This window comes from Trachurus japonicus, chromosome 2 (assembly GCF_045865225.1).
Source record: "Trachurus japonicus isolate A0001 chromosome 2, Traja_1.0".
NCBI classification, from domain to species: Eukaryota; Metazoa; Chordata; class Actinopteri; order Carangiformes; family Carangidae; genus Trachurus; species Trachurus japonicus.
The window spans coordinates 1,039,586-1,058,685 of NC_140908.1; the positions used below are offsets into that span (position 1 = coordinate 1,039,586).

The following is a 19,100-nucleotide window of genomic DNA, read 5'->3' on the forward strand; positions in this document are numbered from 1 at the left end:
TGTGTCAGATTCAACCACAAGGCCGCGGGATTAAGACGCCACTTTAGAGCACTTGAGCACTTCAAAAGGAGCCTGCCTTTAATAACTTCTTCGTCTTTGGTCTTTGCTCTGCCCTCAGATAAAGTGACGGCCTTCAGCTGCTTCCTGACAAACTGCTCCCCCTCCCTCCCTCCCCACCGCCGCCATTGAGCCAAACACGACCTCAAACCGCAGGAATATTGAGCTTGAATCAGTTTCGAGCGTAGTTTCTCACTGCCAGGCTTCATCAGTGCAACAACACGCAGTAAAACTCGGCGTGTGTTTTCTCCCAGCGACCTCCTGATCCCTCCTCCCCCACCGCCTCAAACCACAACACATAACTGATGTGGCCATAAACGTCAGCGGCCTTCCAGACGACAGCGCCTTCAAAGACCTCCTCCACTTTTCATCCCTCCGTCTCCAAATCCTTTACAATAACACACACCGAGGAGCTGCCATCAGTCAGAGCTGGATCCTCCACCGCCAGACACTTGATAGCAGAAAGAGGCTTACGCTCAGAAAGGAAGGGAAAGCAGATGTTTGTCGTCACGGCTCGGAGAGACGCGTACCTGCTGACCTCTGGACTGCAGGTGTCGGACCCGCTGGAGGATCATGGGAGCAGAGCCAAAGCTTCAGGACGGCCACTCAATGGACCAAATGTTGTGTTGAGACGGTTTGGTCCGAGGTCAAGAATTTACTTTTAAATCCAAACGTGGGTCAAAAGTCTTTTTTACAGTGTCTGGGAAAGCTCATGTGCTGTGGAGGAGGAGGATTGTCACTGAAAGCTCCAGAACAGAACCACTAAATGGACTTTACGCTCCGACTGTTTAGTCAACGGCTGCGTCCCAGGTCAAGAATGAACTTGACCTTCACAAACGTCAACTCAACAGAGGCTCTTTATGAACTCGGCAGGAAATGAGGCGGAGTCTTTTCTTTATTTGACTTGATTTTCTGTTTCCAACATGAACCAGGATCAAATCGTCCCTTGGTCGAAAGCTTCAGGAGTGTCAGTGGAGTGCCAAAAGGGAGACCTTCTGGATTTCTAAACTAGATATCATGACCTATCCTGGCTTAAATGAGGAGACTGACTGTTCAGTGGGCAGACAGATTATTTGTGTTCTTGTTATTTTTATTCGTTCGGTTTGTCTGTTTTGTTATGTTTCTTTGTGTTGTGTTCTTTCTCCAGGACTGAGATGATTTTCAACCACCTGTATTTCCTCAACATAATTGGGGTTTGGCATCATTTTGTCTGAACATCTTGTATTTGTAATCGGCTCATGGGCCTTCTGAGGCTGAAAACCGACCAAAAACACAAAGACCAGACTGAAAACTGACTATAAAGACAAAAACGAGGCTGAAAACAGACCAATAACACAAAGACCAGACTGAAAACTGACTAAAAAGACAAAAATGAGGCTGAAAACAGACCAATAACACAAAGACCAGACTGAAAACCGACTAAAAACACAAAGACCAGACTGAAAACTGACTAAAAAGACAAAAACGAGGCTGAAAACGGACCAATAACACAAAAATGAGACTGAAAACTGAATAAAAATTACACTGAAGAAGCTGAAAACTGATTAAAAAGACGAAGACCAGACTGAAAACTGGCTTATGGGCCTTCCATCTTGAACTTCAAAGAGGAGGTGGAACCATCAGGAGCTTTTTTCTGAGTTCCTGGAAAACCCAGAACCAGGAAGCAAAAGTTCCTGCTCCTGTTTGGTCTCAGAGCTTCAGCCTTGACCTCTCCACCTCGGCATGAATCTCTGTTACTGTATCTTCAGCTGGAGAAACGAGGGCGTGACCTGGGCCGACCCCTGAGGAGGAGGAGGAGTAGGAGGAGGAGTAGGAGGAGGAGGAGGAGGAGGAGAAGATGTTCTCACCTCCACCCACGCTGCTGCTCCTCCTCCTCCTCCTCCTCCTCCTCCTATGGAAACTGGTGCAACCACTGGTGTCTGTGACAGGTTAGTGGGACTAACGACATGGTGCTAATCAGCTTTATTAGTGCCACTTAAAAACCAATCTGTGGGGATCAGACGTGCCAGCTGTCTGCGCTACAGGACGGTCGCCGCACAGGAAACGCCACTGAGGCGTGAGCAACGGCGGTGGCGACGGCGGCGTTAACAGCGAGCGGCACCGAGGATGACGACTCGGCCTCAGGTGAGCAAAGAGGAGGAGGAGGAGGAGAAGAAAGAGGGAAGTGGAGCTGTGATGGAGCTGCTGCCCCCCCACCTCCCACCTCCCACCTCCTGTAATCTGTTGGTGGATTAAACGATTCATTAGCTGATTAGCGTAAATCGATTAACAGTGCAAATGAAAACAAAAGGAAGGGAGCTCCTCTCCGAGAAGAAGAAGAAGAAGAGGGGAGGGTAACCCAGATTGTGCTCCGATCAGACGGAGAGCAGCCGTTTAAAGCTGCAATTAAAGCTCCGGGTCTTAAAGGATAATTCCACTTTATTAACGACGCCGCATGGGATCTGAACGTCCACGCTGGAGAACATCTCATCTACAGGTGAAGATACTGATTCAAAGTAAAACAGGAAACAGGAACACAACAGGGAATGACAGACAGACTAAGACACACAGGAAAACAGGACACAGAAATACTAAATAACACAGGAAATAACTATACAGGACGTGACAGTAAGACAAGACACAGGGAATAAAGTCAAACAACACGAAGGACACAGGCCATGACACTAATAAGGGTTGGCAAGATGCGCAATTCAGAAATATCTTTGAAAATTGTCTTAAAAACTTGAATCAAATGTGTTAAAATGTACATTTTGTATTCATGTTGGTTTTATGTCATTTAAAATGAAATTTGAACCATTTTGAACAAAAGTCAGACTGAATTCCATGGAAACGTCAAATGGTGTAACCACGAAAGAATGATAAATATTGAACATTTTATCCAGCTACAGTGGATTAAGTGTACGTATAAATACTTTCTTCTAAAAACATTAAACTAAAATAGATTTTGTTTTTTTTGCTGTATTTCTACATTCAAATTTGAATTAAAGCAGAAGTAAGCGATATTTTTGTGTTAATATGAGTCTTAAATAGTTCTATCTTCCGACAGCAATCACTTACATAGAGTGTTTGGTCTGAAACACGGGTCTGTCAGTCACTCTGCTCTGCTGTAAGCCGAGGAGAAAACTTTCCTTGTATCCTACAACCTTTATCCAATGAGGAGAGAGAACGGCATAAAGGGGCGGTCCTCTCTGTGTGTGCAGCCAAGGGATGCGCGTGAATGTGGTGATGTAGGGACGAGGGCGGGGACTGCTAACTCCATCGGCTGACAAGAAGTTATGGTGCGTTCAAGGCAACCCGTAACTCGTGTTTTTCCGACCTCGGGTCGAAAGTTACGTGTGGCCGTTATAGTGACTTTCACAGGTAAAACAGGTGCAACAGGTCGGAAAAACACTCTTTTGTTGAAGAGTTCAAACTGTCAGGGATTTAAATAAACTGTGTTTTATGGGATGTTTGTTTGCTCTGCTCTATAGATAATTGACCACCATGATGAGCCGGTTGGAGGAGCAGCTTCACATCAAACTCCTGACGTTTGATGTACTTTCTATCGGTGGTGTTTTAAAGAGGCGACGCTGGAGCTGTTTTGACTTTACGTATTCTCCTGAATGTAACACGACGCAGAGGCTGAGGCGGCGAGAGGCAGGTCGACAGAATAAAAGCCCCCGCCTGCAGCCATGAGGCCTGACGTGACTCCGGCCTGGTTGTTTGCAGCTGCTGCGGCGGCGGTGGCAGCGGCAGCGGGAAAACAAAGTGAGAAGCGGACTTTGATGTTTCCAGAACCCTGGTGTTGTGCTGCGTTCAGACCCAGAGCTGCAGCGTAAACACACTCTGAACACCCGCTAATGAAGCCACGCAGCGAGGGGCCGGTCAGCCAGAGTTCAGGCCACGCGCTCGCCACATGTCTGAGGCAACAACCCCCCATCACCACCACCGCCACCACCATGACTTCCTCACCAAACGTCCCTCAGCTCTGAGTCCACATGTGTCCCGGTCCACAAACACAACAACACACAACACACAACACAACAGTGAACGCCTGCTGCTCTGGAGTCAGACACAAACACTCAGGTCACAGCATCACAACAAACTTTATTGTTCTTGCAGGGAAACGTGTTCAGGCCTCAAATGCTGCTCATCGCAGTCTCCGTCACACAGAGACGACAGTAAAGAAACCTCCTCAGAGTACAAAGACCAGACTGAAACCGGCTAAAAATACAATGAAGAGACTGAAAACTGGATAAACACACCAAGACTAGACTGAAAACCGACTAAAAATACAATGAAGAGATTAAAAACTGAATAAACACACAAAGACCAGACTGAAAACTGACTAAAAAGACCAAGACGAGGCTGAAAACTGACTAAAAATACAATGACCAGACTGAAAACCGACTAAAAGACAAAGACGGACTGAAAACCGACCAGAAACACAAAGACAAGCTGGAAACGGACTAAAAACACAAAGACCAGACTGAAAAACTTACAAAAATACAAAAACAAGGCTGAAAACGAACCTGCATTTCTGATATTTGACCTTTGATGTCACCAACACTCGAGGCGTCGTAAACGCGTGTTTCGACAGGACTCTCCGTGGTTCCTGTCGTCACCAGGGTTACAACACGACAGTGACGCACCAACAAACATCCAGAGGTTGAGCAACAGCGCTGACACACTCCCACTTACTGTAAACCACACACACACACACAGGGTCACTGACACACACACGGACCCCAGGAAGCTATTTTATTTTAACTTTCATAAATTGTAATTTTAGTTTCAATTTGTGGAGGAAGAAGTTAAAAGCTCATGCTTACATCATGCATGTAAAGAGTTATAATAAAACATTTCAAAATGCATGTGCAACTCGGTTAAATAAATAATAATAAAAACCCAATATCGTGTCTCGTCTCGTCTCGTGAGATGAGTGTATCGTCACACCCCTACTGGAATCTGTAGAAATATAAGTTACCAGAAGAAAGACTTGCTTTATTTTGTTAAAATATGGTGGAATGTGCAGAAAATAGGTGTAAATGTTCATTAATTTTCTTCAACTGTTGCATTTTATTCAACTTTCGCTTGATGCAATGTGAAGTTAAAAGATTTAAACTAATAAAACAGGTTTTTTAAAAAGAGACTGTTTCATTTCATTCAATTCTATATGATGGAATATGCAGAAAGAACAGAATGAGGCTGAAAGGTCTGTTGCTTTATAGCGTATTCAGGTTGTGCATCATGTTTTCCAGTTACTTTACTGGGTAACACTTTATAATAAGCATTACTTAAGCATTAATAAATACTGAATTCATCATTTATAACACATTAATACTCAGTATGTAGTTTATATAAACAGTTATCACAGTTAGACATCATTGATAAACACTAACTATCTATAAACTACATACAAATGAGTATTCATGCATTATAAATGAAAAATTCAATATGTATTAATGCTTAACTAATGCTGATTATCAAGTGTTACCCAGTAAAGTAACTGGATTGCTTTCTTGGAGAAGTAATCAGTAACTAATTACTATATTCCAAGTAACCTGACCAACACTGCTGGTGTTTTAAGGTGTTTTGACCTAGTTTGTGTGGCGGAGGAGGAGCCTCATCACGACCTTCAGCTGTTATTCAGTTTTCAGTTAATAAAGTTAATTAGTCTGATCACTTTTACTCTCCTCCTCCTTCTCCTTCTCCTCTTCCTCCTCCTGCTTCTTCCTCCTCTGCCCCCCGTCCTCCCTCCCTCCTCCTCTCTGTACCAGATGGACACTCGGTGCCCCCCCCCCCCCACCCCACCACCCCCCTCACCCCCCCTCCCTCTCTGTGTATTGTCTCACTGGACTCTTTACAGAGATAAGCTCTGAGGATTTCTACGCACGCCAACCTCGTGAACTTGACCCCTGGACCAATTCATCAAAGGGAAAAGCCTGGTGACCCCCCCCCCCCTCACAAACACAAACAACACCCGCCCTCCTTCTTGTTGTTGTGTTTCTTGTTTTGTTGATTATATTCAGATTTTCTATTGATTTTTTATGGCATTAATTAAATGTATTTTCATGTTTGAACTTTGTATTGATGCAGATGTGTTTTATTGTGAAGGAGCTGCTATCCATCATCCAGAATTTCAAAATAAAACATGAGAATTAGAAGAAGAACTATTTTCTCTCAGTACTTTATTGCTGAAACTATTTTAATGTATTTTAAATTAAATTAAAGAGATATAATTCTGCAGTCTCAGGTTTTAAACTCTCTGTCTTTAATCTAAATGAGAGTTGCTGTTTTGTTTGTTTAAGTTTAACAAGTAATTGCTGTTTGTCCATTAAAATCTTTCACAGTCTGAATTTTAATCTGCAGTAATAATAAACACTGTGATGCCTTCACTGACCCTGGTTAAGTGTTTATTATAGGTGAAGAAGAGGAAGAGATTGGGAGAGGAGTAGAGGAAGTTGAAAGAAAGAGGAGGGAGGAAGAAGTAACACAGTGAGAGGAGGAGGAGGAGGAAATTCTTATTATTATCATTTAATCTGTGTTTCCTCAGAGAGAAATCTGATAATCGTTTCTTGTGTCTGACACATAAATCTAAACGTTTACAGATGCAGAGAAACAAAGATTCCTAGAAAACAGGAAGTTCCTGCTGAGTCATGTTCCTTCTGTGAACGATTATTGTTGTGGTTGTGTTTGGTTTTATGGTTTTTCCCAGTTATGAAACATGATCAGATCTCACAATGTTCATAATATTCACAAGAAGAAACGTTACCACATCATCATCATCATCATCATCATCACCACCCCTCTCTGTTCTCATGAAGACGAGTTCAGTCACCGCTCTGCAGCTCAGAGTTTAGTTTGTAGAAATGTTTTTATGTCAATCAATCAATCAATCAATATTTATTTATTTATTTTTACAGAGGCCCAGTTCCACCTGGTCCACGGGCTGAGAGCTGGAACAGATTAGAGCCGTCAGAACCAACTTCGCTCTACGAACAGAATTCAAAGGTGGAAACTGGCGTCCGAACACGTGACTTCTGCAATGACGCAAATTAATGTTGTGCATTGCGACGTTCGGTATTCATGGGTTGCAGTGACGTCACGTCGAAGGGACCGCCGCCATATTTGTGTCCGATTTGACAGGTCTCCTCATATGACAGCATGCATACCGCAGGATGGAAATGACAGTTTCTTGACAAAATGACAGGGTTTCATACATCCTGTCTGGGTTTATATCTCTATAACAACAGACAAACTCTATATTATCCCACTTATTACACAGTTTATGAATTAATTAATTAATTTGAGACGTACTGTTGATCAAAGTCCTTAGTCTGGTCACTTCTCCGCTGTTTGCTCCTCACCCTCCTCTCGGTTGACTCGTGTGTAGTTGTTTTCAACGAGCTTTTGATAATCAATCAGTAGATTGATGAATTATCATGTAAATGTTACGATGTGCGCATTTATGTCGTCCTGTCTGTCATAAGAGATTACGATACGAGACACGTTTGTGTCACGGACTCGCGGTGGCACAGACACAGCTGGTCACAGCTGTGACACTGCGCTGGCCCGTCCGCTCTGTCCGCTCTGATCGCAGGTTTGGTTTCCAGCAGCGGTGAGGGAGGCAGAGAGCCTCCACTCTCCCTCTAACAAGCTACAGGTCATTTATCTAACATCACAATTAGTCTGAAGCTGGTAAAAATGAAACACAAGGTAAAAATCCTTGATAGTTCTTCTGCCCTGCTCCGCTGATCAGAGCGGCGTCCCTAGCAACGGCCCGTTTTACTTAGCAACGGTCTGTTATACAGAAATAAAAGACCCTAAATGCAGAATCAGTGAGTAATTAATAAGAAAGTAATCAACATGCAGAATTCAATATATCCATGTTATTAAAAAAAAAAGTGAATCCCCTCTTTTTGTGAGACTTGTCACAGCCCATGCTGCACTGACAGACTGCCTGCAGTCAACTATTTATTCCGTCTATAACTTTACGTCTTTTGGGATGGAATAAAACTGCAGTCCGGGGTTTTTTTTGGCGACTGCTATCACAGTCAACAGCACAATATAATCCTGGCATCTTTCAAATAACATACATTTTCGGTCTCTTGCTGATTTCCTCCTACTACTCCACTTGTTCTGGTAACGTGACGCTGTGATCTGCGCCCAGATCGCCCTGATTCGGACACAAATATGGCGGCGGAGAAACACAGTGACGTCATGTGAATCTAATGAATAGTAAACATGTTGATAAAGAGCTGCAGCTTCAAATTTATGAGTTATTTTGTAATTGCCCGTTTACGACACATGAAGCAAATACTCTGAACTACTTTCTCTTTTGAAATCCCTCCGCCCAGCAGCTGTGTCTGAAAATTAAAGGGATAGTTCAACATTTTGACAAATTGGCCCATTGCCATAATCCCTATAGTCATAGCAGTAGGTTTGTTACCTTTAATTGTCGGTGCAAGCTATTTTTTAGAACAGCGGAGCAGAGCCGTGAGCTGCTCAGAGCTACGCTACGGATGCTCATGGGATTTCTTGGTTTCCCTCATCAAACTCATCAAATACACAATCCAACAACTCCACAACACTCTGGTGGACACGATGTGACCTGCACATTCACCACGCTATGAGATAACTAGAAAATTTCCTCTGGGGAAATTTTGAAAGGCCCACGGGGCTACTGCCGGTTTTGCCATCTCTGTCAACATGGGAATCAAACCCACGATCTTAAGGTCAAGACAGAGCTGATCAGACAGACACATGATCATCTTTCTAGAAGCACTGATATGGAGGAGCTGTAATCACATTAGGTTAACTGTGTGTGTGTGTGTGTGTGTGTGTGTGTGTGTGTGTGTGTGTGTGTGTGTGTGTGTTTAATCACATGAAGTTACCTGTGTGTGTTAGAGTGTGGGAGAGGAGTGCGCATGTGTGTGTGTGTCTGTAACTGTAATCACATGAAGCTGGCTCTAGAGTCTGTGTGTGTGTGTGTGTGTGACTATGAGCTGCATCCTGTGTCAGTCTGATTTAGCTGTGTCTGTGTTTATAAACATTTAAACGAGCACCAGGTGGATTGTTTATGAAGTTAACGAGCTCTGGCCTGAGAATCAGACATTACCACGGCAACTTGAGGTCGGCGATAGGGGCCCCCCAGGCTGAGGCAGACAGAAACGTGGAGAAAAAGAGCGATTTTCTGCCTCTGCACTGATCTCGCAAAAGGCTTAGCGTGACAAAATGGTAACTCCTATCAGAACAAAACACAGATCAACGTTGCTCTAAGGACTTCCTGAAAAATGTGGTACGATTTGGTGTTTCTACAGTAAATATTTTGGAGACGCTGGCAGTTTTAAAACATCGGTCCGTTCTGCTCCTCTCAGAAAATATTTGTATTGGAGTCAATGAGGAGCAGAGACAGACGTGGCCGCACTCAGAGGCTTATTCTGTAAGTTCTGTAAGTCTCTCTGATATTTTGAGCACATTATCATGTGCTCAAAATAACAAAGTAACAAGAGAGATAACAAGTTTGTCTTACAAATTCTGAAAAAATCATGTGTGTAGAGTGTAAATTGTGGCCGTGCTGACAGTTTATCCAGAAAAAGTACAGAATGTTTTTTCACTCTCTCCCACTCTAACCGATGATGTCACGCACTCTGACACGAACATTCCGTGCAATACACAACCATTATAATCTCATAATTTCTCCAAAAATGATCATGGTCATTGATCAGGGATTGACCAAAAACTATATGACCTATCAAAATGTGGAGTAATACGACAATACACAAGTCTTGTGTCTACTGTTTAAAGTTTAAATGGAGTCTCTAGGTGAAAGTATGCCTGAGCAGTAGACGTTTGTTAAACTCCAATGATTGGTCTTTTTTGCTCTTTTTTTTTCGACCGTCCCATTGACTTCAATGCAAAATTTTGCGCAGTTTTTCGCAACTTACGTCGCGAAAAATTCGTACACTGTTGAGAAAAGTAATAGCACACCGATCCCGATCAGGACGCACGTTTTGATATATAATAGGGATCAGTGCCCGGTGCGATTGCCCGTGGCCCTAATAACAGAACGTTACCAGACAGAGTTGTTGTTGAGGGAAATACAGAGACTGCTTGATGAAAAACTGTCCCTGAAGGCAACGCACATCAGCGGTTTTGCATGAATTGCCATGTAATAAGTGGTATAATGTAAAGTTAGTCTGTGGTTATGGAGAAATAAAGACTGAGACGTCCTTCATCGTAGCCCAGACTGCCTCAAGATGGCGCTCAGAACAAAAAGGGTAAATAAACAGTAGAAATATGATGAGCTATAGAAAAAAAAGTATGTAAGTATAATTTGAATATTTAACATAAGCAGCGTTAGAAATGTGAATCTGTTGTGTGGGGGGGGGTTAGGGTTAGGTAGTAGAGATGCCTGGTGGTGCTGCTCTGAGCGGTGGTGTCAGGTTTAGGAGGTGGCGGCTGACGGCTGCAACAGCAGGAATGCCGCCTGCTGCAGCTGCCCGCCACTCAAGAGGGACCAGGTCCTCTCAGACCGCCTCAGCCCCCCCACCAGGCTGCAGCCCTTCACTTAATCCCTCCTCTCAGACCTCAAAGCTCAGCCACACACACACACACACACACACACACTTGAGCGCGGCGGAGCCTCCATGATGTGGATGTTGATGGAGAGGAGGAGGCGTGGCGGTGCGGCGGCGGCGGCAGAGAGAGACCTGGTCGCCTTCAAACACAGGAAACGGTTTGATCGCCAAAACCTCAGGTCGTCAATAAACAATAATCAGGTCTGAGGAGGAACATGAAGAGGAACAGCCTGGTTCCAGGACTTCAGAATAAAAGCCTCCAGTTAAAGTTGCACCGTGTGGTTTTAAACTCACAGAAACCTCCTCCCTCCTGTTGTCCTCCTGGGTCAAGGAAGGAAGGAAGGAAGGATGAAGGGAAAGAAAGAAGGAAGGACAAAGGGAAAGAATTAAGGAAGGAAGGAAGGACAAGGGGAAAGATGGGAGGAAAGAAGGATGGGAAAAATGAAGTAAAGATAGAAGGAAGGAGGGAACAGATTGGGTCAACTGGGTCAAAAAGAAAGGAAGAAGTAAGGACAAAAGGAAGGAAGGAAGGAAGGAAGGAAGGAAGGAAGGAAGGAAGGAAGGAAGGAAGGAAGGAAGGAAGGAAGGGAGAGAGGGAACAAGGATTGTGGAAAGAGGGAAGGGAAAAAAGAAGGAAAGAAAGATGGAGGGAGGGTACAGATTCGTTCAAGGAAGCAAGAAGAAGGAAGGAAGAAGGGAAAGAAGGAAGGGAAAAGGGAAGGAAAGAAAGATGGAGGTATAGGGAACAGATCAGGTCAATTGGATCAAAGGAGGAAGGAAGAAGAAGTAAGGACAAAGTGAAGGAAGGAAGGAAAGAAGGATGGAGGAAGGAAACAGATTGGGTCAATTTGACCCAGAAGGACAACAGGAGGGTTAGACACCAGACCTGGAGAGTTCAGGTTTAAACCTGAATCCTGTCTTAAAGGTTCCTGCTCTCTGCAGCTGGATAACGCCACCGCCACCGCCAGCAGCAGCAGCAGCAGCAGCGGCAGCGGCGGCGGCAGCGGCGGCAGCGGCGGCAGCGGCGGCAGCGGCGGCAGTGGTGGCTGCGGTAGCAAGGAAACCTGCTGTGTTTACACGGCAGCGATCCGGAGGAGGATGCCTGACATTCCTCCGTCTGCAGGAAGCTCGTCCACGCTCACCTCATCACTCTGACATGTTCCCCCAACGTTTGTACACAGAGCATCAACAGTTTGACAGAAGGTCGCCAAGGCGGGGGCACCGAGGGTCGTGGGTAAAATAAGAGGGAGAGGCGTTCAGGGTTCCCCGTAAAAATGACCATCAAGGAAGAATCAGAGTAAACAGAGGAGGAGTAACGGAGTAAATTTACTTGAGTACTGTACTTAAATACATATCCAGAGGATTTGTACTTTCCTTGAGTATTAGATTTCTCTGGTACTTATTACTCTTACTTGAATACATTTCCAAGACAAATATTTGTACTTTTACTGGAGTTAATTTGTAGGAAGGCTGAAAAGTACTGGTTACTTTCAGGTCTTTTTCTAAAATCCTATTGGACACAAGCTGTGTTTGTCTGTGAAGGAAACCCTAACCCCTAAAAGCAGCACATCAGTGCAGCTGCTTTCAAAGAGTTCATTCTCACTAACAAGAGTTAAAAGCTCCTTACATTCATTTAGAAACAATTAGAGTCATTCATTGATGTGAAGAATAAGACATTTACTTAAAGTAAATTTAAAAGCATGTACTTTTGGATACTTAAGTACCTTTAAAAGCAAGTACTTTTTTACTCTTACTCAAGTAACATGTCGACTGAGCTACTTTTACTTGTAACGGAGTAAATTTTGACCAGTAGTATTTGTACTCTTACTCAAGTACTGGGGTGGAGTACTCTGTCCATCTCTGGGAGGAGGAGGAGTCACTTTATTTTATTGATCGTTTTCTGATTGATCTATGATAAGATGAAAGACACACACACACTGCTGCTCTTATCCGATGCTTACACACCTTTGAGGGAACACACACACACACACACAAAGAGGGAGTGTTGAGGTCAAGCTGCGGCTGCAGGAGGAGCAGAGATCAGAGCTGATAACCCCGCCCACCTCCAGGTCACAGCTACAAGGTTCAGGTTACCTGGGGGGGGGGGTTGTTTGTTTGGACCAAATCCCCCCCTCCACCCCTCCTCCTCCTCCACACACACACTCCTCCCTCCTCCCTCCTCCTCCTCCTCCTCCTCCTCCTCCTCCTCCTCCTCCTCCTCATAGCCTTGGCTGTGGACTTGAGCGGCGTCCGGAGGAGCAGCTGCAGGTTTGGTTTGTGAAAAGAGACGCAGAGCTGAGTGTGTCCTTCTCTTCCTCCTCCTCTCTCTCTCTCCTACTTCTCTCTTCCTCTTGCTCCTCCTCTCTCCTCCTCCTTCTCTCTCTCTATCTCCTCCTCTTCCGCCTCCTCGTCTTCCTCCTCCTTCTCTCTCTCTCTCCTCCTCTTCCTCCTCCTCCTCCTTATTGTGGCTGCAGATTACAGAAGCAGCAGCTCTGGTTTGTTCCCACAGACTCTTCACACACCTGGACCTTATCTCACAGACACACACAGAGAGCTGCAGCACAGTGACGATAAACACTAACTACATGTACATATATGGTTGTGATCTTTTTCCGGTTTAGTTTCTCTTTTATGTTTGTTTGGTAACACTTTATAACAAATACACACTATTAAGCATTAGTTAAGCATTGATAATTCATCATTTATAACACATGAATACTCATTAGTATGTAGTTTATAAATACAGTTAGTGCTTATCAATGATGAGTAAAACATTTTTAACTGTTAATAAACTACATACTAATGAGTATTCATGTGTTATAAATGATGAATTCAGTATTCATTAATGCTTAAAGCAGATATCAGTGGCACGGCCGTTTCGGCTAATGCTGTGTTCAAGGCAGGCTTTTGAAACCGTAAGTTACAGCTTCAAGTCACAACTACGACTTGGTAGCGTTCCAGGTAACCCGTAGCTCGTGTTTTTACCGTCCTGTTGTCTGTGAAAGTTCCCTATAACGGCCACTCGTAACTTCCGACCCGTGAACTCGTACCAGATCGAACTGGTATGACTTCACAGGAAGGAAAAACACAAAGTACGAGTTTCCTTGAACGCACCATGAGTTAGCAGCCCCCGCCCTTGTCAGGCATCAATTGGTCCTCGTGCTACGTCACCACATTCACGCGCATCCCTTTGCTGCACACACAGCCCTTCATGCCGTTCTCTCCCCTCATTGGATAACACTTGTATCCCACAAGGAAAATTTTCTCCTCGGGTTACAGCAGAGCAGAGTGACGGAGAGACTCGTGTTTAGGCTGAAATACTTCATGTAAGTGATTGCTGACGGAAAATAGGACTATTTAGGACTTATATTAACAAAAACATTCCACTGATATCTGCTTTAACTAATGCTTAATATTGTGTACTTGTTATAAAGTGTAACCTAAATGTTATTTTTTCCTTTTCTCTCTGTTATTTAATGATTTATTCTCTACGTATATGTTTAATCACTGTTAACCTTGTTGGTTGTGGTCTTTTTTTTAAAATGCTGAAGAGTAGCTGAATTTGCTTAATTTGCTATGGAACTTTCATCGACGCTCTGATTGGACGGACGCCGTGGCGACGCAGCGATGACGTCGTCGACATTAACCCCCCCACCAGGTGACGGAGCCGCTGACGCGTTCAGGAACCTCTTTCTTTCATCTGCAGCTTTCATATCAGAAGGTCAAACAGCCAGACGTCGATGACGTGTGGCAGAGCGGCGGCGTGTCGCAGAGCGCCGCCTGTCATCAAGGCTTCAAAGTGACTGTGATTCATGGGAACAGAGGAAGACACACACAGGAAGCTGACCTTTACACACACTCACTCATTCATTCATAAACACACTACAGTGAGCCGTGATGCTGACGTCCCACAATGCAATGCAAACGTCTCTCGCCTCAACAACGTCTTGTTTTTTTTGTTCAAATCGAAAATTAGACCAAGGAAGGAAGGAAGGAAGGACGAAGGGAAAGAAGTAAGTAAGGAAGGAAGGACAAAGGGAAAGATGGGAGGAAAGAAGGAAGGGAAAAAGGAAGGAAAGATAGAAGGAGGGAGGGAACAGATTGGGTCAATTGGGGCAAACAGGAAGGAAAAAGTAAGGACGAAGGGAAGGAAGGAAGGAAGGAAGGAAGGGAAAAAGGACTGTGGAAAAAAGGAAAGGAAAAAGGAGGGAAGGAAAGATGGAGAGAGGGAACAGATTTGTTCAAGGAAGGAAGAAGAAGGACGAAGGAAGGAAGGGAGGAAGGAAGGGAGGGAGGGAGGAAAAAAGGACTGTGGAAAGAAGGAAAGGAAAAAGGAGGGAAAGAAAGATGGAGGGAGGGAACAGATTTGTTCAAGGAAGGAAGAAGAAGGGAGGGAGGGAAAAAGGACTGTGTAAAAAAAGGAAAGGAAAAAGGAGGGAAAGAAAGATGGAGGGAGGGAACAGATTCGTTCAAGGAAGGAAGAAGGGAAAGAAGGAAGGGAAAAGGGAAGGGAAGAAAGATGGAGGTATAGGGAACAGATCAGGTCAATTGCATCAAAAGAGGAAGGAAGGGAGAAAGGAAAGAAAGAAGGAAGGATGGAGGAAGGAAACAAATTGAAAATTAAAACTGGGTTCAAACTTTGTAAAAGACGTCGACAAAGAACGACAACAACTAACGTCTAAACACCTGCCGACCGTCACAACAAAACCAAACGGCCGGCGCTGTGACCTCAGGAATTCTCTCTCTGTGAGCTCCAGGTCCCGACGCCTCATTTCCTCCTCGGGCCCGGATGGCCAGGAATCCAGACACTCTCTCTGTGTCTCTGTCTCTGTCCAGAGGAAATGCCTTGATCTGTGAGGCCTGAGCTGAGTTATGGAGCTGGAGGAGACGCGTCCTCCTCTTCCTCCTCTTCCTCCTCTTCCTCCTGGACGTCTGACGGGGACAGGACAGCGTCTCCGTCTCCGTCTCCGTCTCAGGGCTCCAGATCCAGACTCACTGTGTTTTTTACTGGGAGCAACAGTGAAGCTGAGAGAGACGTCTTCATGCAGAGAAGGATGGAGACACAAGATGGATGCTTCTTCCACCTCCTCGTCCTCTGGTGCTCTCTCTCTCTCTGTCTCTGTCTCCCTCTTTTCTTCTTCCTCCTCTTTCTCCTCCTCTTCTTCTTCCTCATCCTCCTCCTGTTTCCTTCTCCTCCTCTTCTTCTTCCTCATCCTCCTCCTGTTTCCTCCTCTTCTTCTTTCTCCTCCTGTTTCCGCCTCCTCCTCTTCCTCCTCCTTGTGTTTACTCCTCCTCTTCTTCCTCCTCCTGTTTCCTCCTCCTCCTCTTCTTCACCTCCTCCTCTTCCTCTTCTTGTCCTTCCTCCTCCTCTTCTTCTCCTCCTCGTCCTGTTTCCTTCTCCTCCTCTTCCTCCTCCTCCTCTTCTTCACCTCCTCCTCTTCCTCTTCTTGTCCTTCCTCCTCCTCTTCTTCTCCTCTTCGTCCTGTTTCCTCCTCCTCCTCTTCCTCCTCCTTGTGTTTACTCCTCTTCCTCTTCCTCCTGTTTTCTCCTCATCCTCCTCCTCCTCTCCTTCTTCCTCCTCCTATTTTCTCCTCCTCTTCTTCTTTCTCCTCCTGCTGTTTCCTTCTCCTCCTCCTCCTGTTTCCTCCTCCTCCTCCTTGTGTTTCCTTCTCCTCCTCTTCTTCTTCCTCCTCCTATTTTCTCCTCCTCTTCTTCTTTCTCCTCCTTGTGTTTCCTCCTCCTCCTCCTCCGTGACCTTTGACCTCTGTGCCTCCGCTGCTGAAAATGTCAAATGACTTTTTTTCTTTTCTTTTTGGCAGCGAGACGTTTGGACACGAGTTTCTAAATATTTGATGTGAGTGATGTGCAGCGTGAAACCACACACACACACACACACACACACACACACATTGTTCCTGAGGCCAAACCACCAAACATTTTCCCTCCAGTGACGATTTGTCAGAAACAGTAAAAATTTAAAACTGGAAACTTTCAGTGGAAATGACGGAAAAATTTAAAAAGAGAGAAAAGACTCTTTATCTCAGTGTTGTCGTCCCTCAGTCGGCTCTGGTTTCAATCATCAACCTTCACAGAATCTTATATAAAGAGGAGGTGCTGGTCCTGGTCATGGTCCTGGTCCTGGTCCTGGTTCTGGTCATGGTCCTGGTCCTGGTCCTGGTTCTGGTTCTGGTCATGGTCCTGGTCCTGGTTCTGGTGGACTGTCGGGTCAGCTGGTCCTGTTTGTGTTGACTGCCCTCTAGTGGTGGAGGCTGTGGATGAGTCCAGGTCTCATGCTGCTCCACAGACTCTCCCCCTTCTGGTTCTGGTCCTGGTCCTGGTCCTGATCCTGGTCCTGATCCTGGTTCTGATCCTGGTCCGGGTCCTGGTCCTGGTGCTGATCCTGGTCCTGGTGCTGGTCCGGGTCCTGGTCCTGGTCCTGGTCCGGCTCAGGGATCGTCACGGTGGGTTCCTGCCCTGGGTGGAGGTGGAGAACTGAACTGAACGTTGGAAACAGGTGAAGGACTTGAGGAGGAACCGGATCGCTCCGTTGGTTCAGGTGAAAACACCCAGAGGTCTCCGCCGCCACCGCCGCAAACTGATCTGGACCGGGACCAGAGGAGACCAGAGGAGACCAGATGAGTCGGTCCAGAAGATCAGGAGGTGGAGCTGGACCACCAGGAGAGGACTGGTCACGCCGGGTAATCAATCAACCAATCAGTCCACTGTAACGACTTCAATAAATGAATCCTGGAAGCTCTGGTCCGGTCCGGTCTGGTCTTAGATCCGGTCTCTGATCCGGTCTCCAATCCGGTCTCCGATCCGGTCTCTGATCCGGTCTCTGATCCGGTCTCCGATCCAGTCTCTGATCCGGTCTCTGGTCATGGTTGTTACTGGTATGTTTTATTGTTGCATTGATTTGGTGACACTTTACAAAAGGTACACACAATTGTAGTAGTTACTCATTTTGATGTCTCACTTTAATTTAGGGTAACTAATGATTAAGTAATAGTTAGTTCCTCATTACTTCCTCATTAGTTCCTCAGTAACTACTCATTAGTTCCTCAGTAACTACTCTAATTTTGTGTACCTTAGTTCCTCAGTAACTACTCATTAGTTACTCAGTAACTACTCTAATCTCGTGTGCCTTATTGTAAAGTGTTAAATCTAAATCATCTTGACCAATGTGTTGACAGTCGCTCCGTCCACCGGCTCAGAGAGACGTCTGAGCTCAGGTGCAGACGGAGCAGAACCGGTCGGAGCTGGTTAACCGGACTGGTTTGACATGATGGACGGGTCCAAACGGGTCCAGATGGATGGACGAGGCCGGACGCAGCAGAACCGGTCGGCGCTGGCGTGAAGCTGGCGTGAAGCGGCTCCCATGCAGCACACAGAGCAGTGAGAACTGAGGGAGCAGACTGGTGAGATGTGACGGGACCTCCACCACGAGGGGACTTGACATTCATCTCCTCTCAGATCACTTGAGTGTGACGTTCCCTTAGCCGGCGCCCAGCGTGCAGCCGCGGGCCCTCGGCGGCCGCGCTGACATGTATTGTTGGCGTGTCACTGGGTTTTGGAGAGGGCCACGTGCGTCCAGTGGGCTGAGACAAGCGCTCCCATACATGATGTCAGACATGAGAACGGAGCGTCTCCAGAGCAAAAACACGCTCCCATCTGCATCTGCAGGGGCCCCGGGGCCACAAAGGAAGAGACTTATCTGAGAGTCAGGGGCCCGAGGACGCCGCCGCCGCTTTGTGTCCACAATGACGTCTCGCTCCTTCTCCCCTAAAGCCGCCGCCGTTGAGGCCGATGCTCTCACACAGAACAATCTGAGCAGGTCCGGTTCAAGGACACTCGAGCAGGAAAAGAAAACCACACAATGAGCCGAGGAGGATAATCTGTGGAGCCACAGGGAGGGAACGCTGCCAGGGGGGATTATGGGAAAAAAACCACCCACCCACACCCAGGCATGGTGTCCCCGTGTGTGTGTTTACACTTACTGCTGACGGAAAACTCTCAGTCGCAATGACGATGACGACAACGATGACGCCGACTCACCTGGAGGGATCCGGTTCATGTTGCATCTCAGACTGAACGATCTTTAGAGCTCAGCAGCTTAAAATGAGGACGTTTGAAAGAGAAATCAAGGATTTACCCACACTTGTTAAAGGAATAGTTCACCAAAAAATGAAATTCATTTTTACAAGTCATTATTGCCTCCCCCTCATGCTCATGAATACTCTGGAGTAGTTTTGTATTCCTCAAAGTGCATCTGGAGACCCGGGAGGCCGTTCCTAGTCCACCCAAAACTTTATATAGGGCCCGACACAAAAATGTGCATAAAACTACACAAAAACCATTTAATATTCCTCCACACTGCTCGTCCACGGCAATCCAAGTGTCCTGAAGGGATATAGTCCAGAGTTTACTGGAAACAACGTAATTTAGGACATTTTTACAGCCTAAACAGTCCTGGATTGAATT

At 45.7% G+C, this 19,100-nt stretch overlaps 1 protein-coding gene across 1 annotated transcript in view; it reads left to right on the plus strand.

Moving 5' to 3' along the window:
- Positions 1 to 15,408: 15,408 nt before the first annotated feature.
- LOC146990457 (transcription activator GLI2.S-like) overlaps positions 15,409 to 19,100 on the plus strand; it is an 86,222-nt gene continuing 82,530 nt past the window's right edge. Inside the window, exons 1-2 of the mRNA XM_085803932.1 lie at positions 15,409 to 15,472; positions 16,880 to 17,010. Coding sequence (XP_085660058.1) covers positions 15,409 to 15,472; positions 16,880 to 17,010 — 195 coding nt within the window. The remainder of the gene's footprint in view (positions 15,473 to 16,879; positions 17,011 to 19,100) is intronic.